This window comes from Salvelinus namaycush, chromosome 26 (assembly GCF_016432855.1).
Source record: "Salvelinus namaycush isolate Seneca chromosome 26, SaNama_1.0, whole genome shotgun sequence".
NCBI classification, from domain to species: Eukaryota; Metazoa; Chordata; class Actinopteri; order Salmoniformes; family Salmonidae; genus Salvelinus; species Salvelinus namaycush.
Genome location: NC_052332.1, coordinates 42,816,251 through 42,830,064, shown reverse-complemented (window position 1 = coordinate 42,830,064; position 13,814 = coordinate 42,816,251). Strand labels below are relative to the sequence as shown.

Below are 13,814 nucleotides of genomic sequence, written 5' to 3'. Positions count from 1 at the left end.
AGAGACTTGTCCTGAAGCCACTCCTGCGTTGTCATGACTGTGTGCTTAGGGTCGTTGTCCTGTTGGAAGGTGAACCTTCACCCCAGTCTGAGGTCCTGAGCGCTCTGGAGCAGGTTTTCATCAAGGATCTCTGTGTACTTTGATCCGTTCATCTTTCCCTCGATCCTGACTAGTCTCCCAGTCCCTGCTGCTGAAAAACATCCCGACAGCATGATGCTGCCACCACCATGCTTCACCTTAGGGATGGTATTGGCCTGGTGATGAGCGGAGCCTTGTTTCCTCCAGACGTGACGCTTGGCATTCAGGCCAAAGAGTTCAATCTTGGTTTCTTCAGAGCAGGTGCCTTTTGGCAAACCCCAAGCGGGTGGTCATGTGCCTTTTACTGAGGAGTGGCTTCCGTCTGGCCACTTTACCATAAAGGCCTGATTGGTGGAGTGCTGCAGAGATGGTTGTCCTTCTGGAAGGTTCTCCCATCTCCACAGAGGAACTCTGGAGGTCTGTCAGAGTGACCATCGGGTTCTTGGTCACCTCCCTGACCAAGGCCCTTCTTCCCCGATTGCTCAGTTTGGCCGGGCGGCCAGCTCTAGGAAGAGTCTTGGTGGTTCCAATCTTCTTCCATTTAAGAATGATGGAGATTATTTTTATTGTTTAATTGAAACAGGATGCACCTGAGCTCAATATCCAGTCTCATAGCAAAGAGTCTGAATACTTATGTAAATAAGGTTCTGTTTTAATATTTAATAAATTTGCAAAAATGTCTAAAAACCTGTTTTCGCTCTGTCATTATGGGGTATTGTGATGTCATTATGGGGTATTGTGATGTCATTATGGGGTATTGTGTGTAGATTGATGAGGAAAAACATTTATTAAATCAATTTTCGAATAAGGCTGTAACGTAACAAAATGTGGAAAAAGTGAAGGGGTCTGAATACTTTGAATGCACTATATACTATTTTAAAAGCCATTCCAGTATCCCCCCTCTGTTAAAAGCCATTCCAGTATCCCCCCTCCTCTGTTAAAAGCCATTCCAGTATCCCCCCTCCTCTGTTAAAAGCCATTCCAGTATCCCCCCTCCTCTGTTAAAAGCCACTCCAGTATCCCCCCTCCTCTGTAACACATTCTTGTTGGACTCCATCCTCTTACCAAATCAAACACGAAAACAGTTGTTATTTCTATGTTCCTAAAATGCAATACAAGACTAGCGCACATCAACGGAGAGGTCTTTGAGAGCCAAACACAACGGCTTCTCCCCACTGAATCTGTTCCATTCACTCCTCTGTTTCTACCCTGTCTGTCTCTCATCCTCTCTTTCTACCCTGTCTGTCTCTCATCCTCTCTTTCTACCCTGTCTGTCTCTCATCCTCTCTTTCTACCCTGTCTGTCTCTCCATCCCTTTCTCTCTCTCTCTTTCTACCCTGTCTGTCTCTCCATCTCTTTCTCTCTCTCTCTCTTTCTACCCTGTCTGTCTCTCCATCCCTTTCTCTCTCTCTCTTTCTACCCTGTCTGTCTCTCATCCTCTCTTTCTACCCTGTCTGTCTCTCCATCCCTTTCTCTTTCTCTCTTTCTACCCTGTGTCTCTCATCCTCTCTTTCTACCCTGTCTGTCTCTCCATCCCTTTCTCTTTCTCTCTCTCTCTTTACCTTGTCTCACTTCATCCTCTCTCTCTCTTTCTACCCTGTCTGTCTCTCATCCTCTCTTTCTACCCTGTCTGTCTCTCATCCTCTCTTTCTACAATGTGTCTCTCATCCTCTCTTTCTACCCTGTCTGTCTCTCTATCCCTTTCTCTTTCTCTCTCTCTCTTTCTACCCTGTCTGTCTCTCATCCTCTCTTTCTACCCTGTGTCTCTCATCCTCTCTTTCTACCCTGTGTCTCTCATCCTCTCTTTCTACCCTGTGTCTCTCATCCTCTCTTTCTACCCTGTGTCTCTCATCCTCTCTTTCTACCCTGTGTCTCTCATCCTCTCTTTCTACCCTGTCTGTCTCTCATCCTCTCTTTCTACCCTGTGTCTCTCTATCCCTTTCTCTTTCTCTCTCTCTCTTTCTACCCTGTGTCTCTCATCCTCTCTTTCTACCCTGTGTCTCTCTATCCCTTTCTCTTTCTCTCTCTCTCTTTCTACCCTGTGTCTCTCATCCTCTCTTTCTACCCTGTGTCTCTCATCCTCTCTTTCTACCCTGTGTCTCTCATCCTCTCTTTCTACCCTGTGTCTCTCATCCTCTCTTTCTACCCTGTGTCTCTCATCCTCTCTTTCTACCCTGTGTCTCTCATCCTCTCTTTCTACCCTGTGTCTCTCATCCTCTCTTTCTACCCTGTGTCTCTCATCCTCTCTTTCTACCCTGTGTCTCTCATCCTCTCTTTCTACCCTGTGTCTCTCATCCTCTCTTTCTACCCTGTGTCTCTCATCCTCTCTTTCTACCCTGTGTCTCTCATCCTCTCTTTCTACCCTGTCTGTCTCTCATCCTCTCTTTCTACCCTGTCTGTCTCTCATCCTCTCTTTCTACCCTGTGTCTCTCTCCATCTTCTTTCTCACCTCTGAGATGTTTTTCTCTGTCTCTTTCCTCCTCTCCTCTATCTTCCTCTCGATGCCGACGATCCCCACCGCTCGCGTCCTTCCTGTCTGCAGAACGACCAGAGAGGAGACGTTATTTACACGTACGCACATAGAGAGAGAATCACAGAGAGAGAGAGAATCACAGAGAGAGAGAGAGAGAGAGAATCACAGAGAGAGAGAAAATCACAGAGAGAGAGAGATAATCACCAGGAGAGAGAGAATCACAGAGAGAGAGAGAATCACAGAGAGAGAGAGAATCACAGAGAGAGAGAGAATCACCAGGAGAGAGAGAATCACCAGGAGAGAGAGAATCACAGAGAGAGAGAGAGAGAGAATCACAGAGAGAGAGAGAGAGAGAGAATCACAGAGAGAGAGAGAATCACAGAGAGAGAGAGAATCACAGAGAGAGAGAATCACAGAGAGAGAATCACAGAGAGAGAGAGAGAGAATCACAGAGAGAGAATCACAGAGAGAGAGAGAGAGAATCACAGAGAGAGAGAGAGAGAATCACAGAGAGAGAGAGAGAGAATCACAGAGAGAGAGAGAGAGAATCACAGAGAGAGAGAGAGAGAGAGAATCACATAGAGAGAGAGAATCACAGAGAGAGAGAATCACAGAGAGAGAGAATCACAGAGAGAGAGAATCACAGAGAGAGAGAATCACAGAGAGAGAGTCACAGAGAGAGAGAGACATCACAGAGAGAGAGAGAGAATCACAGAGAGAGAGAGAGAATCACAGAGAGAGAGAGAATCACAGAGAGAGAGAGAGAATCACAGAGAGAGAGAGAGAGAGAGAGAATCACAGAGAGAGAGAGAGAGAGAGAGAATCACAGAGAGAGAGACTCACAGAGAGAGAGAATCACAGAGAGAGACTGCCTTGAAGAGGTCTGACCCAAAACAACACACACAAAGCAACAATAGTCCCAGTAGGTGAGAGGAAGGAAAGGGGTTAGGAGCAACAGCACATTCCTGTACCCTGATCCTTATTTTATCAACTAGGGGCCCATTAGGCAACAGTCAAAAATATTAACTCCCTAGTCGACATCATCCATTAACTAAGGACACCGGTTCAAATGAGTGGATATAGAAGAGCAGAGGAGAGTATCGCAGAGCAGAGGAGAGTATAGCAGAGTATAGCAGAGTATAGCAGAGTATAGCAGAGTAGAGTATAGCAGAGTATAGCAGAGCAGAGTATAGCAGAGGAGAGTATAGCAGAGTAGAGTATAGCAGAGCAGAGTATAGCAGAGGAGAGTATAGCAGAGCAGAGTATAGCAGAGCAGAGTATAGCAGAGGAGAGTATAGCAGAGGAGAGTAGAGTATCGCATAGCAGAGGAGAGTAGAGGAGAGTAGAGTAGAGTATAGCAGAGCAGAGTATAGCAGAGCAGAGTAGAGGGGAGTAGAGTATAGCAGAGTAGAGTATAGCAGAGCAGAGTATAGCAGAGCAGAGTAGAGTATAGCAGAGTAGAGTATAGCAGAGCAGAGTATAGTATAGCAGAGTATAGTAGAGCAGAGGAGAGTATAGCAGAGTAGAGTATAGCAGAGTATAGCAGAGGAGAGTATAGCAGAGGAGAGTAGAGTATAGCAGAGTATAGCAGAGCAGAGGAGAGTATAGCAGAGGAGAGTAGAGCAGAGGAGAGTAGAGCAGAGGAGAGTAGAGTAGAGCAGAGTAGAGTATAGCAGAGTATAGCAGAGGAGAGTAGAGTATAGCAGAGTAGAGCAGAGTATAGCAGAGCAGAGGAGAGTATAGCAGAGTAGAGTAGAGTATAGCAGAGTATAGCAGAGTAGAGTATAGCAGAGTAGAGCAGAGGAGAGTAGAGCAGAGGAGAGTAGAACAGAGCAGAGTAGAGCAGAGGAGAGTAGAGCAGAGGAGAGTAGAGCAGAGGAGAGTAGAGCAGAGGAGAGTAGAGCAGAGGAGAGTAGAGTAGAGTAGATTATAACAGAGCAGAGTAGAGCAGAGGAGAGTAGAGCAGAGGAGAGTAGAGCAGAGTAGAGCAGAGCAGAGGAGAGTATAGCAGAGTAGAGTAGAGTATAGCAGAGTATAGCAGAGTAGAGTATAGCAGAGTATAGCAGAGGAGAGTATAGCAGAAAAGAGTAGAGTATAGCAGAGTAGAGTAGAGTATAGCAGAGTATAGCGGAGTATAGCAGAGCAGAGGAGAGTAGAGCAGAGGAGAGTATAGCAGAGTAGAGTAGAGTATAGCAGAGTAGAGCAGAGTAGAGTAGAGTATAGCAGAGGAGAGTAGAGTATAGCAGAGTAGAGGAGAGTATAGCAGAGCAGAGGAGAGTATAGCAGAGCAGAGGAGAGTATAGCAGAGCAGAGTATAGCAGAGCAGAGTATAGCAGAGCAGAGTAGAGTATAGCAGAGTATAGCAGAGCAGAGTATAGCAGAGTATAGCAGAGCAGAGTAGAGGGGAGTAGAGTATAGCAGAGTAGAGTATAGCAGAGCAGAGTAGAATATAGAGCAGATAAGAGCAGAGTAGAGTATAGTAGAGTATAGCAGAGCAGAGTATAGTATAGCAGAGTATAGTATAGCAGAGTATAGCAGAGCAGAGTATAGCAGAGCAGAGGAGAGTAGAGTATAGCAGAGCAGAGGAGAGTAGAGTATAGCAGATGAGTATAGCAGAGAGTATAGCAGAGTAGAGTATAGCAGAGTAGAGTATAGCAGAGTAGAGTAGAGCAGAGGAGAGTAGAGTATAGCAGAGCAGAGTATAGCAGAGTAGAGTATAGTATAGCAGAGTATAGTATAGCAGAGTATAGTATAGCAGAGTATAGCAGAGCAGAGGAGAGTATCGCAGAGTATAGCAGAGTAGAGTATAGCAGAGGAGAGCAGAGTAGAGCAGAGGAGAGTATAGCAGAGGAGAGTAGAGTATAGCGGAGGAGAGTAGAGTATAGCAGAGGAGACTGGAGAATAGCAGAGGAGAGTAGAGCGGAGTATAGCAGAGCAGAGTATAGCAGAGGAGAGTGGAGAATAGCAGAGGAGAGTATAGCGGAGGAGAGTAGAGTATAGCAGAGGAGAGTAGAGTATAGCAGAGGAGAGTAGAGTATAGCAGAGGAGAGTAGAGTATAGCAGAGGAGAGTAGAGTATAGCAGAGGAGAGTATAGCAGATGAGAGTAGAGTATAGCAGAGGAGAGTAGAGTATAGCAGAGTATAGCAGAGGAGAGTAGAGTATAGCAGAGGAGAGTAGAGTATAGCAGAGGAGAGTAGAGTATAGCAGAGGAGAGCAGAGTATAGCAGAGGAGACTGGAGAATAGCAGAGGAGAGTGGAGTATAGCAGAGGAGAGTAGAGTATAGCAGAGGAGAGTAGAGTATAGCAGAGGAGAGTAGAGTATAGCAGAGGAGAGTAGAGTATAGCAGAGGAGACTGGAGAATAGCAGAGGAGAGTATAGCGGAGTATAGCAGAGCAGAGTATAGCAGAGGAGAGTAGAGTATAGCAGAGGAGAGCAGAGTATAGCAGAGGAGACTGGAGAATAGCAGAGGAGAGTATAGCAGAGGAGAGTATAGCGGAGTATAGCAGAGCAGAGTATAGCAGAGGAGAGTAGAGTATAGCAGAGGAGAGTAGAGTATAGCAGAGGAGAGTAGAGTATAGCAGAGGAGAGTGGAGAATAGCAGAGGAGAGTGGAGAATAGCAGAGGAGAGTGGAGAATAGCAGAGGAGAGTAGAGTATAGCAGAGGAGAGTGGAGAATAGCAGAGGAGAGTGGAGAATAGCAGAGGAGAGTAGAGTATAGCAGAGGAGAGTAGAGTATAGCAGAGGAGAGTAGAGTATAGCAGAGGAGAGTAGAGTATAGCAGAGGAGAGTGGAGAATAGCAGAGGAGAGTATAGCAGATGAGAGTAGAGTATAGCAGAGGAGAGTAGAGTATAGCAGAGTATAGCAGAGGAGAGTAGAGTATAGCAGAGGAGAGTAGAGTATAGCAGAGGAGAGTAGAGTATAGCAGAGGAGAGCAGAGTATAGCAGAGGAGACTGGAGAATAGCAGAGGAGAGTGGAGTATAGCAGAGGAGAGTGGAGTATAGCAGAGGAGAGTAGAGTATAGCAGAGGAGAGTAGAGTATAGCAGAGGAGAGCAGAGTATAGCAGAGGAGAGTGGAGTATAGCAGAGGAGAGTAGAGTATAGCAGAGGAGAATAGAGTATAGCAGAGGAGAGTGGAGTATAGCAGAGGAGAGTAGAGTATAGCAGAGGAGAGCAGAGTATAGCAGAGGAGACTGGAGAATAGCAGAGGAGAGTATAGCAGAGGAGAGTATAGCAGAGGAGAGTATAGCGGAGTATAGCAGAGCAGAGTATAGCAGAGGAGAGTAGAGTATAGCAGAGGAGAGTGGAGAATAGCAGAGGAGAGTGGAGAATAGCAGAGGAGAGTGGAGAATAGCAGAGGAGAGTAGAGTATAGCAGAGGAGAGTAGAGTATAGCAGAGTAGAGTGGAGAATAGCAGAGTAGAGTAGAGTATAGCAGAGGAGAGTAGAGTATAGCAGAGTAGAGTGGAGAATAGCAGAGTAGAGTATAGCAGAGGAGAGTAGAGTATAGCAGAGGAGAGTAGAGTATAGCAGAGGAGAGTAGAGTATAGCAGAGGAGAGTGGAGAATAGCAGAGGAGAGTAGAGTATAGCAGAGGAGAGTAGAGTATAGCAGAGTAGAGTATAGCAGAGGAGAGTAGAGTATAGCAGAGTTGAGTAGAGGAGAGTAGAGTATAGCAGAGGAGAGTGGAGAATAGCAGAGGAGAGTGGAGAATAGCAGAGGAGAGTGGAGAATAGCAGAGGAGAGTAGAGTATAGCAGAGGAGAGTAGAGTATAGCAGAGGAGAGTGGAGAATAGCAGAGGAGAGTAGAGTATAGCAGAGGAGAGTAGAGTATAGCAGAGTAGAGTGGAGAATAGCAGAGTAGAGTATAGCAGAGGAGAGTAGAGTATAGCAGAGGAGAGTAGAGTATAGCAGAGGAGAGTAGAGTATAGCAGAGGAGAGTAGAGTATAGCAGAGGAGAGTAGAGTATAGCAGAGTAGAGTGGAGAATAGCAGAGTAGAGTATAGCAGATGAGAGTAGAGTATAGCAGAGGAGAGTAGAGTATAGCAGAGGAGAGTAGATTATAGCAGAGGAGAGTAGAGTATAGCAGAGGAGAGTGGAGAATAGCAGAGTAGAGTATAGCAGAGGAGAGTAGAGTATAGCAGAGGAGAGTAGAGTATAGCAGAGGAGAGTGGAGAATAGCAGAGGAGAGTATAGCAGAGGAGAGTAGAGTATAGCAGAGGAGAGTAGAGTATAGCAGAGGAGAGTAGAGTATAGCAGAGGAGAGTAGAGTATAGCAGAGGAGAGTAGAGTATAGCAGAGTATAGCAGAGGAGAGTAGAGTATAGCAGAGGAGAGCAGAGTATAGCAGAGTATAGCAGAGCAGAGGAGAGTATAGCAGAGGAGAGTAGAGTATAGCAGAGTATAGCAGAGGAGAGTAGAGTATAGCAGAGGAGAGTAGAGTATAGCAGAGGAGAGTAGAGTATAGCAGAGGAGAGTAGAGTATAGCAGAGGAGAGTAGAGTATAGCAGAGGAGAGTAGAGTATAGCAGAGGAGAGTAGAGTATAGCAGAGTATAGCAGAGGAGAGTAGAGTATAGCAGAGGAGAGTAGAGTATAGCAGAGTATAGCAGAGGAGAGTAGAGTATAGCAGAGGAGAGTAGAGTATAGCAGAGGAGAGTAGAGTATAGCAGAGGAGAGTAGAGTATAGCAGAGGAGAGTAGAGTATAGCAGAGTATAGCAGAGGAGAGTAGAGTATAGCAGAGGAGAGTAGAGTATAGCAGAGGAGAGTAGAGTATAGCAGAGGAGAGTAGAGTATAGCAGAGGAGAGTAGAGTATAGCAGAGGAGAGTAGAGTATAGCAGAGGAGAGTAGAGTATAGCAGAGTATAGCAGAGGAGAGTAGAGAATAGCAGAGGAGAGTGGAGAATAGCAGAGTATAGCAGAGGAGAGTGGAGTATAGCAGAGGAGAGTAGAGTATAGCAGAGTATAGCAGAGGAGAGTAGAGTATAGCAGAGGAGAGTAGAGTATAGCAGAGGAGAGTAGAGTATAGCAGAGGAGAGTGGAGAATAGCAGAGGAGAGTATAGCAGAGGAGAGTAGAGTATAGCAGAGGAGAGTAGAGTATAGCAGATGAGAGTAGAGTATAGCAGAGGAGAGTAGAGTATAGCAGAGTATAGCAGAGCAGAGTATAGCAGAGGAGAGTAGAGTATAGCAGAGGAGAGTAGAGTATAGCAGATGAGAGTAGAGTATAGCAGAGTATAGCAGAGGAGAGTGGAGTATAGCAGAGGAGAGTGGAGAATAGCAGAGGAGAGTAGAGTATAGCAGAGGAGAGTAGAGTATAGCAGAGGAGAGTAGAGTATAGCAGAGGAGAGTAGAGTATAGCAGAGTAGAGTAGAGGAGAGTAGAGTATAGCAGAGGAGAGTGGAGAATAGCAGAGGAGAGTGGAGAATAGCAGAGGAGAGTAGAGTATAGCAGAGGAGAGTAGAGTATAGCAGAGTAGAGTATAGCAGAGGAGAGTAGAGTATAGCAGAGTTGAGTAGAGGAGAGTAGAGTATAGCAGAGGAGAGTGGAGAATAGCAGAGGAGAGTGGAGAATAGCAGAGGAGAGTGGAGAATAGCAGAGGAGAGTAGAGTATAGCAGAGGAGAGTAGAGTATAGCAGAGGAGAGTAGAGTATAGCAGAGGAGAGTAGAGTATAGCAGAGTAGAGTATAGCAGAGGAGAGTAGAGTATAGCAGAGTAGAGTATAGCGGAGCAGAGTATAGCAGAGGAGAGTAGAGTATAGCAGATGAGAGTAGAGTATAGCAGATGAGAGTAGAGTATAGCAGAGGAGACTGGAGAATAGCAGAGGAGAGTAGAGTATAGCAGAGGAGAGTAGAGTATAGCAGAGTAGAGTATAGCAGAGGAGAGTAGAGTATAGCAGAGTTGAGTAGAGGAGAGTAGAGTATAGCAGAGGAGAGTGGAGAATAGCAGAGGAGAGTGGAGAATAGCAGAGGAGAGTGGAGAATAGCAGAGGAGAGTAGAGTATAGCAGAGGAGAGTAGAGTATAGCAGAGGAGAGTAGAGTATAGCAGAGGAGAGTAGAGTATAGCAGAGTAGAGTATAGCAGAGGAGAGTAGAGTATAGCAGAGTAGAGTATAGCGGAGCAGAGTATAGCAGAGGAGAGTAGAGTATAGCAGAGGAGAGTAGAGTATAGCAGAGTAGAGTATAGCAGAGCAGAGTATAGCAGAGGAGAGTAGAGTATAGCAGAGGAGAGTAGAGTATAGCAGAGTAGAGTATAGCAGAGGAGAGTGGAGAATAGCAGAGTATATCAGAGGAGAGTAGAGTATAGCAGAGGAGAGTATAGCAGAGGAGAGTAGAGTATAGCAGAGGAGAGTATAGCAGAGGAGAGTATAGCAGAGGAGAGTAGAGTATAGCAGAGTATAGCAGAGGAGAGTATAGCAGAGGAGAGTAGAGTATAGCAGAGGAGAGTAGAGTATAGCAGAGTATAGCAGAGGAGAGTGGAATAGAGTAGATTGTCTGTTCTATGACGACCTCTGACCTGTGAGTTGGTTGCCGTAGGGATGGGTTGTGACATGGGCGTACTCTCCCATCTCTTCTGGCTCAACTCCTCGGTCAGCCTCCGGAAGAACTACCCACAGACAGACAGACACAGACCCCATGATGGCTCAGAGTCAGTATAGAAAAACAAAACACGACGCCATTTTGGCTCTAAATCAGCACAAATCGGACTACAGTTTCACTCACTGCTCATTCAATGGTATTTCCCATTCGGGTACATTTACATTTCAGTCATTCAGCAGATGCTCTTATCCAGAGAGACTTACAGGATTAATTAGGGTTAAGTCCCGTTGCTCAAGGAAACAGACCGATTTTTTTTCACCTCGGGGATTGGAACCAGTGACCTTTCGGTTACAGTCTGTTCACGCGATTAACAACTGAGCCACACAAGACCAATCACATATTTACAGTATCACTAGCCAGTATCCTATGGTACTACTCCCATAGTGTAACTAGCCAGTATCCTGTGGTACTACTCCCATAGTGTCACTAGCCAGTATCCTGTGGTACTACTCCCATAGTGTCACTAGCCAGTATCCTATGGTACTACTCCCATAGTGTCACTAGCCAGTATCCTGTGGTACTACTCCCATAGTGTCACTAGCCAGTATCCTATGGTACTACTCCCATAGTGTCACTAGCCAGTATCCTATGGTACTACTCCCATAGTGTAACTAGCCAGTATCCTGTGGTACTACTCCCATAGTGTCACTAGCCAGTATCCTGTGGTACTACTCCCATAGTGTCACTAGCCAGTATCCTATGGTACTACTCCCATAGTGTCACTAGCCAGTATCCTATGGTACTACTCCCATAGTGTCACTAGCCAGTATCCTGTGGTACTACTCCCATAGTGTCACTAGCCAGTATCCTGTGGTACTACTCCCATAGTGTCACTAGGCAGTATCCAATGGTACTACTCCCATAGCGTCACTAGCTACTATGTTGTGTACAGTAATTCAGCTTTTACAAATACAGCCTGTAATAACAATAAACGACTACTGACTGCCAAGTACGATGACGGCACTGGATAAGAGCATCTGCTAAATGACTCAAATCTAAATGTAAGTACGGCCTACATATAATAATACTACTATACTAGTAATAACAATACTAATATACTAGTAATAATAAGAATACCACTATAGCAGTAATAATACTACTACCATAATAGTAATAATAAGAATACCACTATAACAATAATAATACTACTACCATAATAGTAATAATAATAATACTACTATAATAGTAATAATAATAGTACTACCATAACAGTAATAATACTACTACCATAATAGTAATAATACTACTATAATAGTACTACCATAATAGTAATAATACTACTACTATAATAGGTATAATACTACTACTGTAACAGTAATAATACGACCACTATAATAGTAATAATAATAATACTACTATAATAGTAATAATAATAATACTACCATAATAGCAATAATAATAGTACTACCATGGTAGTAATAATACTACTACCATAACAGTAATACTAGTAATACTACTACAAAAGTAATAATACTACTATAATGGTAATAATAATGACACTGCTATAATAGTAATAATAATAATACTACTATAACAGTAATAGTAATAATACTACTATAATAGTAGTAATAATAGTACTACTATAATAGTACTAATAATACAACTACCATTATAGTAATACTAGTAATACTACTATTCTGGTAATAATACTACTATGATAGTAGTAATAATACTGCTACTACAGTAGCAATAATAATAATGCTACTACTATGACGGCAATAATACTACTACTATAATGGTAATAATACTACTATAATAATACTACTATAATAATAATAATACCATACCAGTAAGTATAATAATATTAATAATAATACTAATATCATAATAGTAATACTATAATATTAATACTAATACGGCAATAATAATACTATACCGGCAATTATAATACTATTAATAATAATAATACTATAATAGTAATACTATAATAGTAATAATAATACTACAATACCAGTAATTATAATACTATAATAGTAATAATAATACTACAATACCAGTAATTATAATACTATAATAGTAATAATAATACTACAATACCAGTAATTATAATACTATAATAGTAATAATAATATTAAATGACTACTACCTCTATCTGTCCATGCTCTTTGAAGGACAGTTTGAAGTAGGAGAACTTGCTCTGCTGGTAGGGTCCTGGCTCCTTATTGGCCGGGGAAGCGTGCAGGTGGACCACTATCTTGGCACTGCAGCGTCAGAGAGAGAGAGAGAGAGATGTTCTGTCATAGATCAATGATGAAAGCATAGTCAAGAGAGAGGGGATGTTCTGTCATAGATCAATGATGAAAGCATAGTCAAGAGAGAAGGGATGTTCTGCCATAGATCAATGATGAAAGCATAGTCAAGAGAGGGGATGTTCTGCCATAGATCAATGATGAAAGCATAGTCAAGAGAGAAGGGATGTTCTGTCATAGATCATTGATGAAAGCATAGTCAAGAGAGGGGATGTTCTGCCATAGATCAATGATGAAAGCATAGCCAAGAGAGAGGGGATGTTCTGTTTTATCCAAGCGACTTACAGTAGTCACGTGTACATACATGTGACATGTGAGTTGTCCTGCTACAAAGGGGTGGGTACTGTTTCAATAGGCTACATGGTTTAATTAGGAGTCACCTCTTTCCGATACCCGCAGCTTGTTCCTCAAAGTAGATGATCTGAGAAAGGGGTATGGCTATGCAGCATTCCTACACACACACACACACACACACACACACACACACACACACACACACACACACACACACACACACGTACGTTAAGAGAGTAAATACTAGACACCATTATATCAGGAACATGGAAAAGGTCAAGAGAAGCATCAAAAATCACACTGGCTAATATGCAGATAAGGCTGTGGTGGGTGTTACCCATAGATTGTATATTTCTATGAAGTGTCACTGTACATTATTCTTCAGGTCCCTCCATATTAACTGGTGAGTACTCAGCAGAGCAATTCCAACATCCAACTTGGCCTGGTGGAAAGACAGAGCGAGAGAGGGACAACAAACGGTCAGATATGGGGCAGGCAGAAATGTGTATTTAGTCTGACAGCACTGTTGTAAACATCAACAATGACCTCGTACACATGTTTGTCAAGGCAAAAACACGCCCATGCTTGTTATTTTTATCGTTATTTTATTTCCGATTAGCTAGTTGACTAGATTTATTCCACTATTTCAAAGAACACATTTAGCTAGATGGCTAGCTAACAATGTAACGTTACCAACTTGGGTAACTAGCTGTTTTCCTTGCCTGGCAATGCGAGCTAGTTAACGTCATACCTTGTCTTCTCCGTCATAAAGTTTGACACCTCGTTGTTGAATCACCAATGTTTCATTCATTTCCAGAAGACCATTTGACCATGTGAATCTGTCCATTTTACTCGAATCAACACAAAATACAAGTATAAATAAATATTTGCCAACTTCTCACAGATCCAACGACATTTTCGTGTCTACTTCCTCAAGGGTATTAAAAAATGTGCCTGTTTGCGCCGCGCTGCCTGATTGAAAATATGATCAATAAATCTATTACTTCACAGTATCTCCCTAAATAAAATATGAGAATACAATGGTCGTATCATAATTTGTGTTAATATATAGTTTAACTTCAAACAAAAATATTTGTTCTGAGAAAGTGATATTTTTACTCATGTTT

General features: G+C 43.2%; 1 protein-coding gene across 1 annotated transcript in view; it reads right to left on the bottom strand.

Annotated features, from left to right (window-relative positions):
* The window catches only part of vps36 (vacuolar protein sorting 36 homolog), a 49,486-nt gene extending 35,863 nt beyond the window's left edge, over nt 1-13,623 (bottom strand). The window contains exons 1-6 of the mRNA XM_038965452.1: nt 13,439-13,623; nt 13,061-13,129; nt 12,774-12,844; nt 12,231-12,345; nt 10,062-10,151; nt 2,528-2,614 (exon numbers count right to left, since the gene is read on the bottom strand). Coding sequence (XP_038821380.1) covers nt 2,528-2,614; nt 10,062-10,151; nt 12,231-12,345; nt 12,774-12,844; nt 13,061-13,129; nt 13,439-13,534 — 528 coding nt within the window. The 5' untranslated portion in view covers nt 13,535-13,623. The remainder of the gene's footprint in view (nt 1-2,527; nt 2,615-10,061; nt 10,152-12,230; nt 12,346-12,773; nt 12,845-13,060; nt 13,130-13,438) is intronic.
* Between the last annotated feature and the right edge of the window lie 191 nt (nt 13,624-13,814).